Source organism: Drosophila hydei, unplaced genomic scaffold, assembly GCF_003285905.1.
Source record: "Drosophila hydei strain 15085-1641.00,03,60 unplaced genomic scaffold, DhydRS2 tig00000149-arrow-pilon, whole genome shotgun sequence".
In the NCBI taxonomy this organism is placed as follows: domain Eukaryota; kingdom Metazoa; phylum Arthropoda; class Insecta; order Diptera; family Drosophilidae; genus Drosophila; species Drosophila hydei.
In genome coordinates this window covers 4,617,641-4,636,367 of record NW_022045678.1, presented here as the reverse complement: position 1 = coordinate 4,636,367, position 18,727 = coordinate 4,617,641, and the positions used below count along the sequence as shown (strand labels likewise).

General features: G+C 43.3%; 1 protein-coding gene across 3 annotated transcripts; it reads right to left on the bottom strand.

The window, feature by feature from the left end:
• Positions 1 to 819: 819 nt before the first annotated feature.
• Positions 820 to 10,818, bottom strand: LOC111592583 (homeotic protein spalt-major). Of its 3 annotated transcripts, none has more exons than XM_023304895.2 (4): positions 10,158 to 10,818; positions 1,413 to 5,575; positions 1,221 to 1,297; positions 820 to 1,080 (listed from the first exon to the last, which is right to left on the bottom strand). In XM_023304895.2, the coding sequence occupies exons 1-4, from the start codon at positions 10,273 to 10,275 to the stop codon at positions 1,077 to 1,079; spliced, it is 4,362 nt and encodes a 1,453-aa protein (XP_023160663.2). In that variant the 5' UTR covers positions 10,276 to 10,818; the 3' UTR covers positions 820 to 1,076. The 3 variants fall into 3 exon arrangements, with proteins under 3 accessions (XP_023160663.2, XP_023160661.2, XP_023160664.2); XM_023304893.2 differs by having other exon boundaries at positions 1,000 to 1,080; positions 1,217 to 1,297; XM_023304896.2 differs by lacking the exon at positions 10,158 to 10,818 and adding an exon at positions 5,660 to 5,687 and having other exon boundaries at positions 1,000 to 1,080; positions 1,217 to 1,297.
• Between the last annotated feature and the right edge of the window lie 7,909 nt (positions 10,819 to 18,727).

Below are 18,727 nucleotides of genomic sequence, written 5' to 3'. Positions count from 1 at the left end.
TTTTTTGTTTTTTTTTTGTTTTTCTTTTGAAGACAAACCGAAGCAACGCAAGTTGAATATATCTGCCTGGATTTATTGTGTGTAAGTACAATTGATTAAAAAGAAAAAATATGTATAAAAAATGTATTAATTACGAACGTAGGAAACAAAAGCCAGACTAAATTTATAGCGTGTCATATTATTATTGCACATTTGAAATATAGATTTAATATGTTTGGACTTAGGTATCGAATACACTTTCGCAAATGTATGTACTATGTGATTTATATTATGAATTAGTTTACGATTACAATTACCTTAAGTATTTACTTTAAATTCGAATTTTGATTTTACTACGCCTTCAACTTGAATTCTTCAATTGGATTCGATTCGGATCTTGTTCGGCGCATATCATATTATATCATATATTATACATATACATAGTTATATTTTAGGTTGTCAGCCTGAAACGCTATCAGTCTCATTTCAAAGCAATCCAGCGGCGTTTAGTTTTCTTTTTGTTTTTGTAAAGGGAAATTTGCTTTTGATGCATCTTTGGATACGTTTCAGTTGCCATTTTTAGTTAGTTTGTGTTGCTGTTGTTTCAAAATGATTTCCTTAGCTTTTCAATCAATAAAAAAACTGATGTTTATGAATGAAATCATGGCAAAAGAAATCATGAAAAGAAAATCACAGGCGATCAGGCTCTCTGCCTGCCTTCACATTGCCCCCGCTATTTTTTTAGACAAACTTAAAACAGAGAATTCGTTTTTTGTGGGCAACAAAATTTATGAATACAAATCTTTTGTTGTATACGCGCAATTGTTTTCTCCTCTTCTCTGCTTCTTCTGCTTCTTCTTTTGTATGGACTCTCTGTGGACTACCTTGTGAGGACGCTCCACCTCCTCTCCGCTCGCAGTCAGTAGTCGCCGTCAACGTTGCGTGTCCACACTTTGCATTAACTCGCACTTCACAACACAGCATGAGATCATATTGTTGCGAGAGTCTATTTTCACGGCCAGAGGCTGTTATTTGGATTACTGTTGATCAATCTATCGATAATTATTTAACTTATTCACGATCATCGCTCCATTCGTTCATCTGCAACAGATCGGCAAAGCGAAGACAAATATTGTGTGAGTTTGGGCGAATAGAAGTCCTTGACTTTGCTTGTTTATGGGCAACAGGCTCAGGGAATATGAGCTGCATTGGGAGTGTGAGATATTGGAAGACTTACATACTTTACTGCACGATTTCTGAAGGTCTCCTGCTCCATGTCGCGAATCTTGTGTGTCAGCATATGCTGCTTGAGGTTACCCTGCAACAGAATCAATACAGAGGAGAGCAGAAGGATTTGTGTTAGGTCTCTTGTCATCCAAGCATCGATAAGCCAACCCAGCTGGACGCCCACAAGTATACTGTCCTGTACATACCTTAGTTGTGAAGCCGCGATCGCAGATGTTGCACTTGAAGGGCCGCTCTTTGGTGTGGCTCCTGTAGTGGATCTCAAGCGCCGAGTGACAGGGGAATGTCTTGTAGCAGATGCCGCACGTGGTGCTGCCGCGCACTCCACTGAGCGCCAGTGGGTTGAAGGGTGCGGCTGGCATTACGGATTGCGCGATTTGGTTCATGGCGTTGCACATGTTTTGTGTGGTGGCAGGCGGGAATATTGGTAGATTGGGAAACATGCCGAAGGGTGGCCGCGCCGTTATCAGCGGATTCGGTGGGGCAGGTGGACCGCTGACTGACGATTCGCCGGAGCGCGGTGCGGGCTGCGGCGAGGCCTGACGCTGGGCCGCGGCTGCTGCTGCGGCAGCTGCTGCAGCAGCTTTCTGCTGCACCTCCTGCGCCTCGCGGCGTAGATGCTCCTGGTGTTGGTGCAGAGCAACCGCATGCTGCTGCATCTGATGATGGTGATGCTGGGCGGCTGCTGCGGCGGCTACAGCAGCTTGCTGCTGCATGAGATGCTGATGCTGCTGCTGCAGATGATGCTGCAGGCCAGGCGGCAGGCAATCAATGCCTACGGACGGCGGCAGCTGCGAGGAGAGCAGCGATGCGGGGCCATTCGGGCTACGCACCGGAGGCTGCTGACTAAGCGGGCTAATTGTCTTCTCCTTGCGCTCCACGGGCGGCGGAAGGGGTGAACGCGAGCTAGAAGAGGCGACCGGAGGAGGAACAGCCCGTGGCGTCAGATCTAGTGCACCCTGGGAAGTCTCCGAGATGGACCGGACAGGTGAGCAGCTGGGCTTGGGCTGCGAGCTCGGGCTGGTGGGCGCCGAGGGAGAGGCCGATGCGGAGCCGATAGAGTTGGCATTGCTGGCGGCTGAATGTGGTCGCTGATGGCTGTTTATGTTCACGACTCCAGTGGGGTCAATGCGCAGCTTCTGCTCGAACAGCAGCGACTTGAAGTCATCGCCAGAGCGCGGACGCTCATCGGCTGTGGGGTCATTGCTGTTGGATAAGTGTTCCGAGGAGGCATCATCGAAGTCATCCCCATCGCCGCAGTCCATGTTGTCGTCGAGATCGCCTTGCGACGACTCCGAGCCTAAGGCGCCATTGTGTGGGCCACCGGGCATGCCGGCACCGCCAGGTGGACCGCCGGGGCCGCCGCCTGGCATAGCTCCAAAGTGAAAGGCCGCCGCCGCGAAGGGATTCATAAAGTGTCCGGGCATCATTGAAGGCGGCGGATCACGGATCTCAGCCGCCTGAATCTGCTCGGGAGTCAGGTCCGTCGGCTCGCCCGTGTGCAGACGTATGTGCTGCTGCAGGACAAGCGCATTCGAGTACTTCTTGTGGCAGACGGGACACTGGTGGAAGTTGCGCATGGGTGGCCGAATCTTGTGCACAGCCATGTGGGTCTTCAGATTGCCCTTCGTGGTGAAGGCGCGTCCGCAGATGCGACACTTGAAGGGCCGCTCGCCCGTGTGGGTGCGATAATGCATTTGGAGCGCGCTCTTGCACGAAAGCACCCGATCGCAGACCACGCACTGATTGGGGTCCGTGATTTTCTTGTTTTTCATCAGCTCCTTGAGCTTCATGGTCTCCGACGTATTCGAGACCTCGATGAAATTCTCCCACGAGTTGTCGTTGCTGTGCGGACGCGGCAGCAGGGCAGCCATCTCGTGCTTGATTGGATTGAAGAAGGGCGAACGTGGAATATGTGCGTGTGCGTGGCCGGCGGGCGAGCGGATGGGCGAGTGGTGCTCCGGCGACAGCGTCTTGGTGGTGAAATTCAGCGGGAAACGCTCGGCAAAGAAGTCCTCCCGCTGCGCCATTGACGGGGGCAGCTGCCCGGGCGTCGGCAGCTGATCGAGGTGCGCCTGCGAGCTGGGAGAGCAGTGGGCGTGCAGGATGGCAGCTGGTTGGATGGGCTGCACTACGGGCGGATAGGCGGGCATCGCGCTGGAATGGGAGTGCATGTGGTGATGGTGCCGATGCATGGGTGGTGGGGTGTGCGTCACAGCGTCGGCTGATGGCGTGGGCGTGCGTCGGCTAAGTGCCTCCGCTTGCTGCAGCCGCCCTTGCTCCTGTTCCTGCTCCTGCTCATCGTCCACACGCTCCTCCTTTATCCGCACCTCAAGCGGCAGTGGCTCTGGCTCGGGCTCGGGCTCTGGCTCTGATTCGGCGCAATCAGCTGCGGCCTGCTGCTCAGCTGCGTTCTCTGGCTTTTCCTCTTCCATCAATTCTGTTTTCACTGGCAAATTGGCCACTTGCACATGGTCTTCTTCTTGCTCGCGTGGCGAACTGGGACCTGACGACTTGCGCAGGTCTGTGGGCATCTCCTGATTCTGCTGCTGCTGCTGCTGCTGTGTGTGCTTCAGGGCAGCGCCCAGCCCCGGCATCTGCGGGAAGAAGGGATGCGGTAGTCCAGCAGCGCTGCCAGCAGCTGCGCCAAGTGACTTCAGCAGCTCCATGGGCGGGCGGTACATGCCCTGCAGGCCAGGAAAGGCTGCGCTCGAGGCGAATGACATCGAGGACTGCATCTGGGTCAAGGCGGATGTTGATGTCGGCGGCAGGCCAGGCGCCGGCGCCGGCGACTGCGTCGGCGAGCTGTCGGGCGACATTTGATCCAGCAGCGGCGGATGAAATTTGTCCATGTGCTCCGGTATGGGCGTTGCGTTCATGGGCACATGCGGAAACTTTTGGGCATGCCGCTGAAAGTGGACCTTGAGGTTGCCCTTGGTGGTAAAGCGGCTGCCGCACACGTTGCACTTGAAGGGACGCTCGCCCGTGTGGGAGCGTATGTGGATTTGCAGAGCAGAATCGGAGCCAAAGACCTTGCCGCAGTAGCGGCAGCGGTGCTTGAAGAACGGCTCATTGCGACCCTTGCCCTCGCCGGACTTGTCCCCAAAGGCAAAGTCGTCGGCCATGTTGTTGGCCAAGATGCCCTGGGAGGCAGAGTCGAGCACCTCCTGGGTGCGTTTCTGCAGCAAGTCCAGGGAGTTGGGCTCTGGTAAGTCGTCGTGGTTGGTAATGATGCTAGAGGCCAAATCTGAGCCGAACGGCAGCGGCATGTTCTCCATCTCCTTGAGCTTGGAGAGCGCATCCTGTGGACTCTCCTGCTCGCCGAACAGCTTAACGCTCGCGCTGGGCGGCTTGGCGTTGCCATCTTCGGTGCGTCTGCGCTTCAGAGACGACGACGCTGACAGCGACGAGGCAGCCGGGGAGGTGGACCGGGATCGCTCGCGCAGGGGCACTCCCGCATTGATAAGATGCTGGCGCGCCTTGGACTCGGCCATGCGTGCCTCGGCTTTCTGGCGCAGTTCCATGTCTGCGATGCGCTCCTCCTCCTCGTAGGTATCCGTTTCGCCATCCTCGCGCTCTTCCGGCTCGAGCTCCTCGTCGGCCTCGTCTTCGTTCTGCTTAGCCTGGTTGAGAGCCAGCTGCGACTGCAATTGCTGAATTAGCTGAATCTGAAAGAGCTGCTGCTGCTGCAGGTTGAAGAGCGTCTGCTGCAAGAACGCCAGCTGCTTCATGGCCGCCTCGTTGTCGGTGCCGGAGGCGCCGTTCGCAATTGTCTTGGCCGCAAACTGTGCAATGGCCATCTGCATATTTTGTATGGCCTCCAGAGTGACAGGTGTGGCGCCAAACTGCTGCGCTGCTGCTGCTGCCGCAGCATCCGCGGCGTTGCTCGCTGGAGGCGTACTCGAGATCTTGCTGTCCGCCGTGCTCTGCTCCTGCATTTCGACAACCAGTTCCGGGTCCTTTGCGGGGCACGCAGCCTGCCCAGTCGCCTCCTGCTCCTGCATCGAGGAGCTCGCGGCTGTGGGTGAGTTCGGCATCGAAGCGTTTGAGTTCGCGTTCTGCTCGATCTCGTGCTCGGCGGGCGGCTTTGTCATGACCACTTTGGCGTCGTCGTCGTTGTTGTTGTTGTTGTTGTTATGATTAAGATCTGCGATTGTCTCATACGCATTATTTTCTAGCTGCTTCTCCGGGGCGAGCTCCTCCTTCCCTGCCGCCTCCCTATCCAGCTCGTCCTCGCTCTGGTGCTGCGGACTGCGGCTGGGACACGGACTGTTGCCTAACGGACTGGCGCTAGCCGTCGCAGTTGTCAGCGGCGAGCAGGCGCCATTGTCCTCCTGATCACTTGCTATGTCTGCCGGAATAAACACACAAATCAGAAACATGGAAATTAACATCAGTTTCAAAAACAAAATTTACTAATTTCATTGCTATTTACTTATTTTCAATGCAAACATCTCAAACAGTTTGACAACTTCAAGCTGAATCAGTCAGAAAATCGAATCAATGCAAAACTGAAAGCCAAAACTGAAGCTAATGTGGCATATGAGCTCACATAACATTATATAAATTATCTATATATATTCTGCTTTTGCTATGACAATTTCAGCTTGCAGATGTTTGCTCCACTGTGCACACTTGGCAATGGCAGCAACAGCAATAACTTGTTGGCTTTGGCAACATGTTGCTGCTGCTGCCTGGCTTAGCTATAAGACTCCCCCGCATGCCTCACCTGCTGCCCACCTCTGCCAGCTCTGCCAGCTCTGCCACATCCCATGTTTTCCTTTTTATATGCTGCTGCTGCTGACCATTGCAATGTCGCATATATGACTTAATCGTTAGCAATTGTTCATTGCAATGCGGCGCTGTTGCTGCTGCTTGCGCAGCTAACTAAATGCAATTACATTTCTTGTGGCCATAGAGGCAACCAGTTGGCCCGCTCGACCACTTCGGCCAGTTCGTCAATGTTGTGTGCTTTGTTTTTGGAAAGCAATTAGCAATTCGCTGTTGTTCACCAGCTGATTCTCACCTGTTGTGCACATAGTTTTTGTGTTCAATCAGTGCGCGAAAAAACAGCTGACATTTGTTGGCCCAAAAGGCCAATGAAAGGCAGCGCGACAAATGTTTTTGGTATATCTTCAATATTGAAGAGCCAAAAATTTGGTGCGCATGCGCAGCGGCTATAAAACATAATTTATGATAAGCAGAGCCACGAAACGAGATAAATCTCCATTTGTAGCCTCGCTCGCCTTGCTGCTCCGCCGGAGACACACTCAAAACTATAATAAAGCATATTTCTGCACAAATCAAAACGAGTCGAGCGAGTTTTCTACATAAAATATACAACAGGCTCGCAATACTTTGGGCAGCTACGTTTTGGCTGGACGGCTGGACGGCTGACTGGCTGGCTATCTCGGTTTATTTGCATATCGATCGCATTAATATAATTATTATTTTTAAAGCGAATATTACGCTGATGACGATGACGATGAGATCTGAAGCGTTGTTCCTCATTTGGGAATTCGTATTTTTAATTCTCTCACTTTTTTTTTTTTGCTTTTTGTTGTTTTAATGTTTTATTTGATTTGCCGCCTGCCAAATGCAACTTGCAAAAAGATTTCGAGTGTCGTCTCTCGTTAACAAATATTATTAGCTTATTTTGTAATTATTTTGCAGCGGGTTCAAACGAAAATGCTTAACAAAAACAAAAAATATATAATAATTATTGTAACTGATAAGTGAATGTTATTTTAATTAATTAAAGTTAAGTTTAATGGGCGCCGTAAAACCGAGAGGCGGTCGCTTTGTTCCGAATGACATGCGCCCATAAAAATGTAACAGCAAATCGTATTATGATGCCCATAAAATTGTCAACAAATCGAATCGAACATGGGCCAAGTCGTTTGTGCAATTGCTGACGAGAAAACACAAATTTTGTTTATTGTTTTGGCCAAGACAACGAACTGCATACTTCGCACAGATGTCTCAGCCAAGTCAGATCTTTGCCCTACTATTCCTGCACATATATATTTCTTGAGTGTATTTTTATTAAATTTTATTATTGTCAATATGTATTTGGAGAGCAAACAATATGTAGTGACGACATAAATTGTATTGAGCTGCACAAAGTTGTGCCAAGGTGGATTAAGTCAAGCCATAAATTCATTTGTGCGACCCCTCGAAGCATTAAATTCAAATAAAATACAGAAAATATCCAAAAGCAAAGCAAAAGTTTTCTAAAAACCGAACAATTCAGATTTAAAGTTTAGCCCAGTGTCCAATGTGATGTTTGCATCAATTTATAATAGTTGCGGCCCGTTCGGCTGAGCGACAACAACAACTACTTTGGCCACTCAAATTGGCCGAGCACCTATATTTAGTGGGGCATATTTTGGCTCTAAGCAAGTCAAATCTGAACTATAATTATTATTCGAGTGAACAACAAAGTTGTGTTCAGTTCAGTTTGCTTTTGTGTTTTCTACTTTTTGTCATTTTACATTGACGAACGCTTCAATTATTCCATCATCATATTCAATATGCAAATAAGACAGGGTATACACATAGCGACGATTTTCTATTTTTTGTGCAGCCATGTAGAAAATGCAAAACAACTTTAAAGCAGCAGCAGCAACAGCAACCGCAACAGCAACCTGGACAGAGCGGAGACACTGTACGTGGCATGCTGCATAATTTTATAATATCCAAGTCCATTGTCGATTGCCCATTTGGATACGGATTCCACGAGCTTGGCATAAAATTGACACTCGGTTCAAATTGAATTTCATTTATATGAATTTCAAGCATACATAAGTAAAAAAAGAACAACAACAACAAGAAGACGTACCACAAATGAATCCATTAAAATTGGCCTACGGAACTCGAAGCAACACAAAATGGAAATATAACAGAAAGCAATTCCACAAAAAAGAGTCGCATAAATAAAAATAATTAAATAATTAATTGTCTTTGACTTTTGCTCAGCCCCAACAAATAAACCAAATGCACATCAACAGCCAGCACATATTTCTGCTGTACTTAATCCATAGACAAATCATAAGCCAAGTCACTGACTACGCAATACTCGCCCAAAGGCACAGGCAATCGCTAAGCCTCTTGGGAAAGCTCTATGCAGAGGAGCTTGAGCGTAAAAGATCTCTCTTTATCACATTTGCCACGCCCAAAGCCAGTGCTTATCAATCTAAGGAGTGGCTCATCCATCAGGCACATATTTCAAACTGCAATAATTCACAATGGCCACAAGATTTTGAAGAGTTTATAGAATTTACCCACTTCAGATTGCCAGTGTCTGGCTGCTAAACCCAATATGCCCGCTTCACTATGCGAACGAGTATATTTTTGCAAACTATTTTTTTCTTTCGATATTTGTCTAATTTATGATGTCGGACTAATGAATATATTTATTAATACTCAGCAGCAGACACAGAACTTTACTAAATGATTTAAGCTATTTATATATACATATATGTGCCTATATATATGTGTGTATGTATGTATATGTATAACAGCAGATTTAAGCATAAGTTTAGCCAAAAAAATGTTGAAACAACTCAGAGAAGAAAAACACCTGCAGGAAAAGACTTTTAGAAAAATGAATAATGTCCTTAATTAAATATCGTATAATGTATGTATACATAAATTTGGGTCTGTACAATTTCAGTGTGTTTAAATGCTCATTAATGCTCTATTATATAATCATAAAGTAGAAAGTCGATAGACTAGTATAACAAACCCAAACACCGAAAACCGAAAACCAAAACCTAAAAAACTGAAAACTGAAAAAAAGAATCAACAAATAACTGAACCAGTTTTTGGTTAATTAACAAATTTGTCATTTTTGAACAGCCCAAGACACAATAGGAAATAATAAAATATAAATAAAAAACTGTAACTGGAAATTTGGGGCGCTTAAAAGCGTTTTCCGACCGACAGAAAAATGGTAGCCAAAGTGTTGAAAATTTTTAGAAAATGTCCGCAACATAAATAAATATTAGTGTTTCGTTGTACACATATTTGTTGTTAATATATGCAACAGTTTTGTTTTTCAAAATATAAATTACAATTTGAATTTTTTCTCTTTGGATTTCCAGTTTTTTTTTTTTTGTCTGTTTGGGAAACGATAAAAGTTTGTTTTAAGTGCCTTAAAAGCCTTCTTTTGTCTCCATATTTCTTACACTCTCTCTCCCGCTCTGCCTCCCTGCCTCGTTGCATCTCTCTCACGCACACGCACTTCGTGTTGCAGCATTTCACTCTAACTCTTTGCCTTACGCCAGCTTTAATATCTTTGCTCATTTTTTTATTACAAATCAAACGACGATTTGGATTTAAATAATATGATTTAAGTGAATGCATTTATAGCTGAATATAAATGTATGTTATATAGACACAAGTATATATATATATGTATATATATATATAAAACATCTTCCATTTACTTAACAAAGTCAGTTTGCTTTGCCTTAATCCCTGGCTAAATTTAATACAAAATTAATTCATTCTATGCTGCTCCAATTAATTTATATTTTGTTCATAATCTGCAGATAGTTCTGCAGCCACTCAACGCTATCTCACAGACAAGTTTTATACTATTTTCTTATATGCCGATAAGCTCTGCTTGATTGGCTGCTTTGGCCTTAACAGTAGTGGCCATAGGTGTGTGGACAAAGCTAATAGATGCAGAAGCATTCATAATCAGTCACCACAAAATATCAGTTATTTTTTTATGGCAACGAAATCAGCATATAAATAAAAAAAATTAATGAAGTTGATTCAATTTGTCGAAAACAGCAATGCAAACATCATAAAACACGGACAAAGATACAGAAATAAAGATATATCTGCCGTATCTGAAGCATTTGAGTACACTCTGTAGAGTTGGCTTTCACTCAGTTTTGTTATATGGCAGATCTTTGACTTACCTTTCTCGGCGCTTCTGGCGCGATCCTTCAGCTGTTTGACAATGCCATATTTAACGGTACCAAATTGTATCATTTTATTGATGGTCTCCTGGTGATTATCCTTGAAGTCACTACGCATTGCACACAAAAACCTTTGGGGCAAGTGATGTTTTATCAAGAATGCAGAATTTGTCGTTTGTTTACTTTAATCAATTTCAGTTCTCTTCTTCTTCTTCTGCTTCTGCTTCTTCCTCGTTGTCGCTTAGCACATATCAAACATTATTTGGAGGCTTTGTGTTGGAATGGGTGGAAATTAGGAGTGTGTGTTCTGTATTTTGGCGCCAGTTGGCCAAATAATATTGATGATATGTCATGCGCGTGGAATTCGACCCATGGTCCCTCGCCTTGTCGCACGGTGCTAAGTTATTGGAGACGTAACGGTAAGGCCTGCCCTCGGTCAGTTTTGATTGTTTCAATTATTCGCGCGATTGTGTTTTTCCGTCGGCTTTGCGATAACAATTTACTTCAAGTTTCATCTTCAAATTAAACTCAACACATATCTATATACACACACATAAATATACTTCTATATATATAGGGATTGGCGATATATTGTTATGGACACTTTGTCACAATCTGATTGGAATTGGGAAATTGTACGCGCACTCGCTAAATATTTTTTGTATAGAAACGGGAATAATGGTCGGTGTGTTCGCTCAGTGGCGGAATCGCTTGGTCTCTCTGCGGCACGAACGTTCAGCACGCGCGTCAAAATAACACTGACACAAAACACAAACAATATCTTTGAGATACTTTTAAGGCACACACACACGAACACAAGCGGACACACACTCGCAAACACGAATACACGACTATACGAATACACGAACGCAGCGGCGTTGTCGTCGTTTCTGCTGTTGTTGCTTCGGGCAGCGACGACGACGACGCGACCGGTTTACTATCAATATTTTTACATGCGCTCTACCTATGCACGGCTACGTGTGTGTGTGTGTGTGCAACATTTTTATTATAACTGCCACCAACAGCAACAACAACATGGGCAACTGGCTTATCCTGACATTCATTCAACCTACCCACCTTATACACTCTCACACACACACACGTATATATACATATATCTCAGAGGCGCACTCGCTCACATTTCATATAATTTTTCATATATAAACGCTCTCGCTCCCACTTGCACACACACCCTCTCCAGTGCGCACACACACACAGACGTATTTCCCTCTCATCATAACTTTTATTAAATTTTGCTCGACAGTCGGTCTTTGTTGTCTTGCTTGCACCCATGAACAGCTATGCTCGCTGTTACTGTTACTGTTGCCATCAACCTCTCACCGCTGCTCAGCTTGCTGCCCTCGCGCGCTCTCTCTCTCTGTCTCTCTCCCTGTCGCGCTCATGAGTGCAGGATTCTCAGTCTCTGGTGTTGCTGCTTACCTGTTTGCTGAACGGACATTTATGAAACTTGTTCGAAAAATTATGAGACACTCACACACACACACATACATTTACAGAGCGAAAGAGACTTGCCGTGGTTGATGTTACAAAAAAAAAGCGTCAGGAAAGTTTGTGTTGGCGCTCGCCTCGGCAGCGCTCTCCCTGCTCCTTCTACTGTTTCCTTCCGCTTCTGTGGCTCGCTCACCTTTTGCGCCATTGTTTTTGTGATTGTGGTAAGCGTGCTCTTGGCGTTTTTAACAGCTACATATGTACGTTGATTCGGCTGCTCTCGGGTGCGCTGTCTGACGAGCTGCCTTCTCGCTCGCACTTACACAATCTTGGTTAATAATTTATCATAATTCATATGCCCCGGCAACTGGTTGTGAGCCCCCGCTTATAAATGTACGGCCCTTTTACAGCTGCCATCTCGCTTCCACGCACGCCTGCGCTTCGGTCATGTGTTGCGCGCACTCGTCCCACCTTTAGCGCTGCCACTCCACTCTTTCTTTCCTTCTCTCTCTCTCTCTCTGTCTCTCTTTCGCGCAGTTATGAGCGCCGTTTCTGTTGTTGCTTTTTTAATTTCGGTTTTATAAGATTTTCGGTTCTTTGCTATTGTTCGCCCCCGACTCATTGGACCGTTCGTCCGCCTGTCTGCTTTGGGTGCTTCGCTTATTCGTCAATTCCGTTTTGTGCGTGTGCGTGTGCTATATATGTGTATGTGTGCGCTGAGTATTATGAGCCATTCATCAAAATGTTTGGTTTCCTGTTTCGTTTCATTGTTGTTGTTGCTCTTTTTTTACTTTGGGCAACTCCCACTTATTTTTTATTATATTCTTGTCGTTCGATTCGAGACATTTTTATCGGTCTAAGCTTGCCAAAGAGTTTGAAACTAACTGCAAGAAAATGTTGAAACAACTAAAAACTTGCACTTAAAACTCGAATGAATTCGATTGTGACTCAAAATTGCGGACATCTGTTGATAAGGCTTGTGGGCTCTGTTTTTTATATAAACATTAATTTTCTTTGTTTTTATTTTTATTGTTTTGCCGATTTTTGGTAATTACAAAAATTGCAAAACTCTTTAAAAATAAAAACACTTCAAAACGCGCTGACTAATTGCTTAAACAATTGATGAATTGCAGCTCTTTGATTACTAACTTTAATTGTTCAATTGCCAATTTAATCAAATGATTCAATATTTAATTTTTTCCTTTTGTTTCATATGAAGAGAGGAAGTACATATTGAAGGAGTAGCATATAAAAATTGTGCAAAAATATATAAAATAGAACTCAAGGCAACACGAAAAGCTTAAAAAATATATAAAGAGAGTTCGAGTTGAGCTTAAAGTAGAGGAGCAAAAAAAAAAGTCGAGGCGAGCGCAGCAGTAAAGCAAAAAAAGAAAAAGAAAAAGTCGACGCCAAAGCCAAAGCCAATCGCCACCTTGCGCACCAGTAAGAAAGCAGAAAACGGCGCACTCATAAACCAACAACAAGACGAGGCGAAATGTATACAGTACGCCTCCTGCCCACTCATATCTCAGCTCGCGTGCATGTGTGTGTGAGGGTTTGTTTATGTACCAGACCAATACATAATTCATAACGCTCATATTCGCTCATTTTGCGCCGCCGTCAACAGCCAACCGCCGCAGCCAGCGACGTATATGTAGCTGCCCTTTTCATATCTGCCATTATACTCAAACTGATACGCCAATACAGATACGAGGCGGACACATAGTACGGTATGTTTTTTGATAGACTCTCATAATCATAACGAAAACAACAGCAACAACAAGGAATACAGCGTGCGTTGCACGCTCATTGAATTCTTACAGGTTGCTTGCCTATCTCTCTTGCACTCTCTGGTGAGCATTCATGTTTACTACAGTGGCGGCAGCGCAACAGACGCTCTCATTTTCGAAAAAAATGTCTGCTATTTCAGTCACTCTCTCGATCTCTGTCATGCGCTGTTAGCAGTCAGTCTTATACACTGTTAATAAATTTCGTTCGAAAAACTGTGCTGTGCGCTGTTAGCGATTACCCCTGTGAAATGTTAAGATACTATGAGACCGTTAATGTGTGAGTACGCGTGTGTGTGTGTATCTGTGTGAGTATATGAATTGGCTTAAAGGTTTTTTTTTAATTACTGAAGACGTTTCGTATGGCCTTTTTTATAAATTCCATTAGCTCATAATGCGAAACAATAAACTGATTTTTATTTCCTATGACAGCCATAAAATCTTTATTTTGCAAAAAAAATGCTATATTTGTTATCTTTTTTTAAATTACTTACGAATTGAAATTTACATTTTGCTAACATTTTGGAATTTAACTTAACCTTTATAAGATCTACAAACTATATCATCAATATGCAGCCTGGCAACCCATCCGATTTTCTCGCTCCATTTTAAGTACCCTTTTTTTTTGGTTTTTTTTTTCTTATCGTAGTTTTGGGATCTAGAGGTAAGCGGTCTCTTTGTTGCCCTAATTAAAAATCGAAGAAAAAGAAGTTAAGTGAAATAAAATATGTAATTTACAAAATGCAAACGAAAGTGAAATAAAAACAAAAACATCCAAAAAAACGGAATCGCTTCCGCCTGATCGAATCGAAATTTATTCGTCGGTCTCCGCTCAAAGCCTCGAGGAAGGCGAATGGAAATGTGGAAAATAAATAAAAACAATTGAAAATGCTCTAGTCGGGTGTACCTGACCGGAATACTGGTCGCAGAAAAAGTAGTAACACTCGCAACAAGGATGTGGGACCATGTGACACGTTTAGCCAATTCTCGGCTGGAAACGGCTAAGTTATTAGCACTGCTATTTGTCCACAAAGAAGCTGAGTTAGTTTATAAAAGATATGTCCGAAAAAGGCTAACAGTTTGACAGATGAACAATTATGTAAAAAAAAGGTTCGGCCAACGCTGTCTATGTCCTTGAACACCTTACCGCTAAATCTAGAAAGCCAAAAGAACAACAACAACAAGAACAACAGCATTGACATAGAATTTCATTCCAATTTGATCAGCCTTCATTTTTCTATAGCGCAAACATATGAATCATACATTAAATAAATCTGTTCAGAAAAAGGCTAAAATGTAATAAGTCTACTGCTTAATTCACTAATGCAATCCAATTATTAAAATAAGCAAGTTCTTTCCGGCTAAAAGTCTTTGTTAACGAATTCTTTACACTCAATTTAAAGGTTCTACAAACGTACACATGTATTTTATAAGCTTCTATTACAAAAAATCTAGTTCCGTTTGGAAAGTTGATCAAGATGGCATATACATATATATATATGATGGACTGACATTCACATTTAATATATATTCAATTGCCAGCGGAGATAGTTTAAAAAAAGGCCACAGCATTTTTGGCTTAAAACTCTCTACTCTTCTATTGTTGTCCATTTGCGTTGAACTCACATCTTCTTTATACACACGGTGGCAGCTAAATCAGTTTAAAAAAGCTAGATATCTCTAGATTTATAAAAGGCTACATTAGCAGCACTGCTCCTGTTCTCTAAGCCCTTTGAAACATTACACTCAATTATACCGTTACATACACATATGATGAGAGTGTATTGAAAAGCTCTAGATCTAGCTGGAGAACGTGAAAGTTGGCAGCTTTAAAGTTTGGTATTGCTTTTAGCATACGATAACTAGCTAAAAAGGCTAGGAATGTTTAATTGGCAGCACTATTTGCCTACTTTTCATCTGTATTGCCTCACATCTTTCTGTTAGACACACACACACAAATACTCCTCAATGGAGATGCACTTTAACATAGCTTTGTTTAGCCATTTTCGCTGTCGGCTCACATTGAGGGAAATAAAATAAATAAATAAATAAAACTTATGGCCAGTTCGTTGCACATGCGCATTGAATTTAAATTTTAGGCGATCCTCGCTAAAGGATTTTCATTTGTTTTCCCAAATTTCCATTCGTTTGTTCAACCCGCGTTTTTCACACTTGTCCGCCTCATAACAAATTATGCCAAAAATTCTAAGACGCCGCCCTTTAGCGGGCTCATAGACGTGCCACTGAATAGGTTTGGCTTCTATTTGAACAAGCAGAGTTATGGATGGGTTTTCTCTTAGGGCATTTTATGGCCACGTTCTAGCGCTTGCTAGCGTTACAGAATTTTAACAATTTAACAAATTTTTATTTGATTTTAATGTTCACTATTTTTGCCGCCTTCTTCGTTTCATTTCGAATTATGGCCAAACGAGTTTAATGGCCATTACCCAGAGATACCCAAAGATATTACTTTGTATTCCATGCGAGTGCTACGAAATTTCTACAACAGCTCGAACTCGATTAAATTGCTGAGAAACACGTTTAATGTTTGCTTTATGAGCTTTGCTTAATTTCGCCTCTCAAATTGTATTCATTATGGATATACAATATAAGTATATATATGGAGATATGGACATATAGACACATGACAATGTCTCAACACAACACATATTCATACATGTATAGTTTTGGGAACACTCCTACGACTCGAGTCTGAGCTAAAGTAATCAAATTTATCTAATCGTAGAGGACATAAAAATTTGATATGCTTTATACCTTGGACAAATCAGAAAAACTCAATTTACTGTGCAAATACAGTCATTATTTGAGCATTACCACATATTCACCGAAACAATAGTAGAAACACCTGCAAATTTCATTGAATTGCGTAAAGTAGCAAAAAAGTTATTAAGGAAAACGTTTGCTCACATTGCTCAAAGCTTAATTCTGACTCTGATCATGTGCACACATACATACTTGCAGACTCACACATACATAGACTTTTTAAACGAGTCCATGCTTTATGGAATTCTATTAATAGAATCGACAGTGCACTTGTACTTTTGCTAGCTGAGACTTCTTTTTGGCACTTTTCACTCAAATTACGAGTGTTAGGATGGTATAGGGTGTAGAGACGAAGGAAAGTTTATTTCATTTGGCGTCGAGTCGCGCATTGGAATGCTGAAAAGGAGATTTTTTTGCAGTTGTAGTAGTATTGTAGTTGTAAATTTGTATGTAAGTATATATAAATACATATGTGAAGTTATAAACTGAAGTGCCTGCAGCTTGCTTAATTATTTTATTTGAGTTTCAGTCTGAGGCTCCAATCAGTGCGGATCATCAGTAGCCAAAGGTAAATTTTAAGTGTTTTCTGTTTTGGTAAGAAACCTTCCACATAAATCTGTCAATCAAACATAGTTATGGAGTTTAAAAGTGTCCTTTAATGAACTTGAACTGAAACATTTTTATAGAACACAATTTAAATATTGTTGTCAAATGGTTCAGGTAAAAGGGAAACCAAAATCGAATAATTACGCATAAATCAAAGCGTCGAGGGTTCCCAACTGAAAATGCATAATGATATCTTCATAGAGGCATAAACACTCACACGTACACGCACACGCACACTCACACAGGCAGTAAAAACGAGTCGAACAATATTTCATTGATACGGCTTAAGGTTGAAATTACAATTGGAAAAGAGATAAGAAAAACGTCAACAAGTTTTTAAAGTCTGGCCCATAAATTTGGGCAGCGGCTGCCCACAGCTGCCAATGCAGTTTAAACGATATTAAAAAAGGATTTCCTTTCGCCTTTGACCATTTTCCAAAATAATAATTACAAAAAAATAAAACGAGCCCTAAAGAAAACACACAAATAACCTTTTTTACCTGCTGCGGCTAGCGGGTCTCAATGAAATGCAGACAATTGGCGACAACACTTGACAAAATTATGAAGGTGTGTTACGGATCAATATCAAAGCGGATCAAGGGCAGCGAGTCCTTTGCAATTGCGCAATCGAAGCAGGTAAGCACGGAGAAAGGGAAATGTCGCTTAAGTTCGTGAGGCGCCGCTTAGTTCACAACAATTGTGAAAAGAGAATTAATAACCGTTAGTTTGCTGTCTGCTTTGCGCTCAATTGACTGCACAACTAATTCAATAACTGTTCACTGGCCATTCGACTCCAACTTGAGTGGCTGCGACCGCAACTTGCCTTGACAGCTCTTCGCATGCACGCATAATTTCTGAAGAGCTCCTCGACTCGACTCTGGCTCATCAACTCAATTCACGTTTCCTTTGTCAATTGCACTCACTTAGCGCGCTTTCTACCGCGCTCTCTTACACAGTCCACACTCTCTCTCGCGCTCTCCTTCTCTCTGTGCCCAACCACCCGCTTAATTCGTTTGCTGCATTTATATATTTGATGTGCAAATTATATTTGCACAAATTCTCAACTCTCGACTCTCGGCTCTCGAGTGCTTTTGCTTCTTCTGTGGCCAACCACACAATTCACTTCAAAAGAGAAGAAAAAATTGTTGACAGGCAAACCATAGAGGAGGGTGAGTCGCACATACACATACCCCGCCCTCTTATGTTTGCCCATTGAGTGCGCAATTTGCGCTCTGCCAAATTATTATTTTTATAAAAAATGAAACTGTTCTATACAAAGTTAAGGGCTTTCTATTTGTTTTGAGTGACCGACTAAGTGCTACCCCTTAACGATACATAAACCAATATGCCCTCTCTCAATGGCTCAAGTGTATTTGACGCCTTTCTTAAAGCAATTAAGCTATACTATTGATTAGAGCACAATTAGTCGCAATTAGCTACAGTTCTTCAGAGATAGCATTATGTGAATATGTGATAAGGGCTCAGAGAGCAGGGCAACTCGGAGCAATAAAAAGTTTTAATTGTACCGTTGCTTAGTATTAGTATTGGCCATATATGAAAAGTTTTACGAGGCTCAGAGATGTGTGAAGGATAATATGAAGACACTTGATGGGCTTGCGCCCAGGTAACGCTCGCAGTATCCTGGCATTCGACGAAAGGATAGAGGATCGCAGGGCCAGCAGCAATAAACGGAATGTTTACGACCAGCCCGGGTCGCTGATCGCGCATTGTGATGTCTGCTCTAAATGCAAACCAGACGATTTATCTTCTATTATTAGTAAACATGCCCACCCGTCCGTAGCTCCGTCGTCCGTCTGTCCCAAGGCCAAGGATGATCTTGCGTCTCTCAGTGGAAAAATCAAAATTTTACGATCATGTTAGAGAAATTTTTCCTCGAGACTAGTTGCGGAAACATTTGAAAAGCCATAAAAACTCAACCCTATG

What these genes read in the sequence shown, in the direction of transcription:
- LOC111592583 (XM_023304893.2), bottom strand. Translation starts at nt 10,275, where the DNA reads ATGCGTAGTGACTTCAAGGATAATCACCAGGAGACCATCAATAAAATG. An exon ending in CGCCAGAAGCGCCGAGAAAG is followed by an intron (nt 5,576 to 10,157) that starts GTAAGTCAAAGA and finishes TTATTCCGGCAG; the next exon opens with ACATAGCAAGTGATCAGGAG. An exon ending in GAAATCGTGCAGTAAAGTAT is followed by an intron (nt 1,081 to 1,216) that starts GTAAGTCTTCCA and finishes GATCTGTTGCAG; the next exon opens with ATGAACGAATGGAGCGATGA.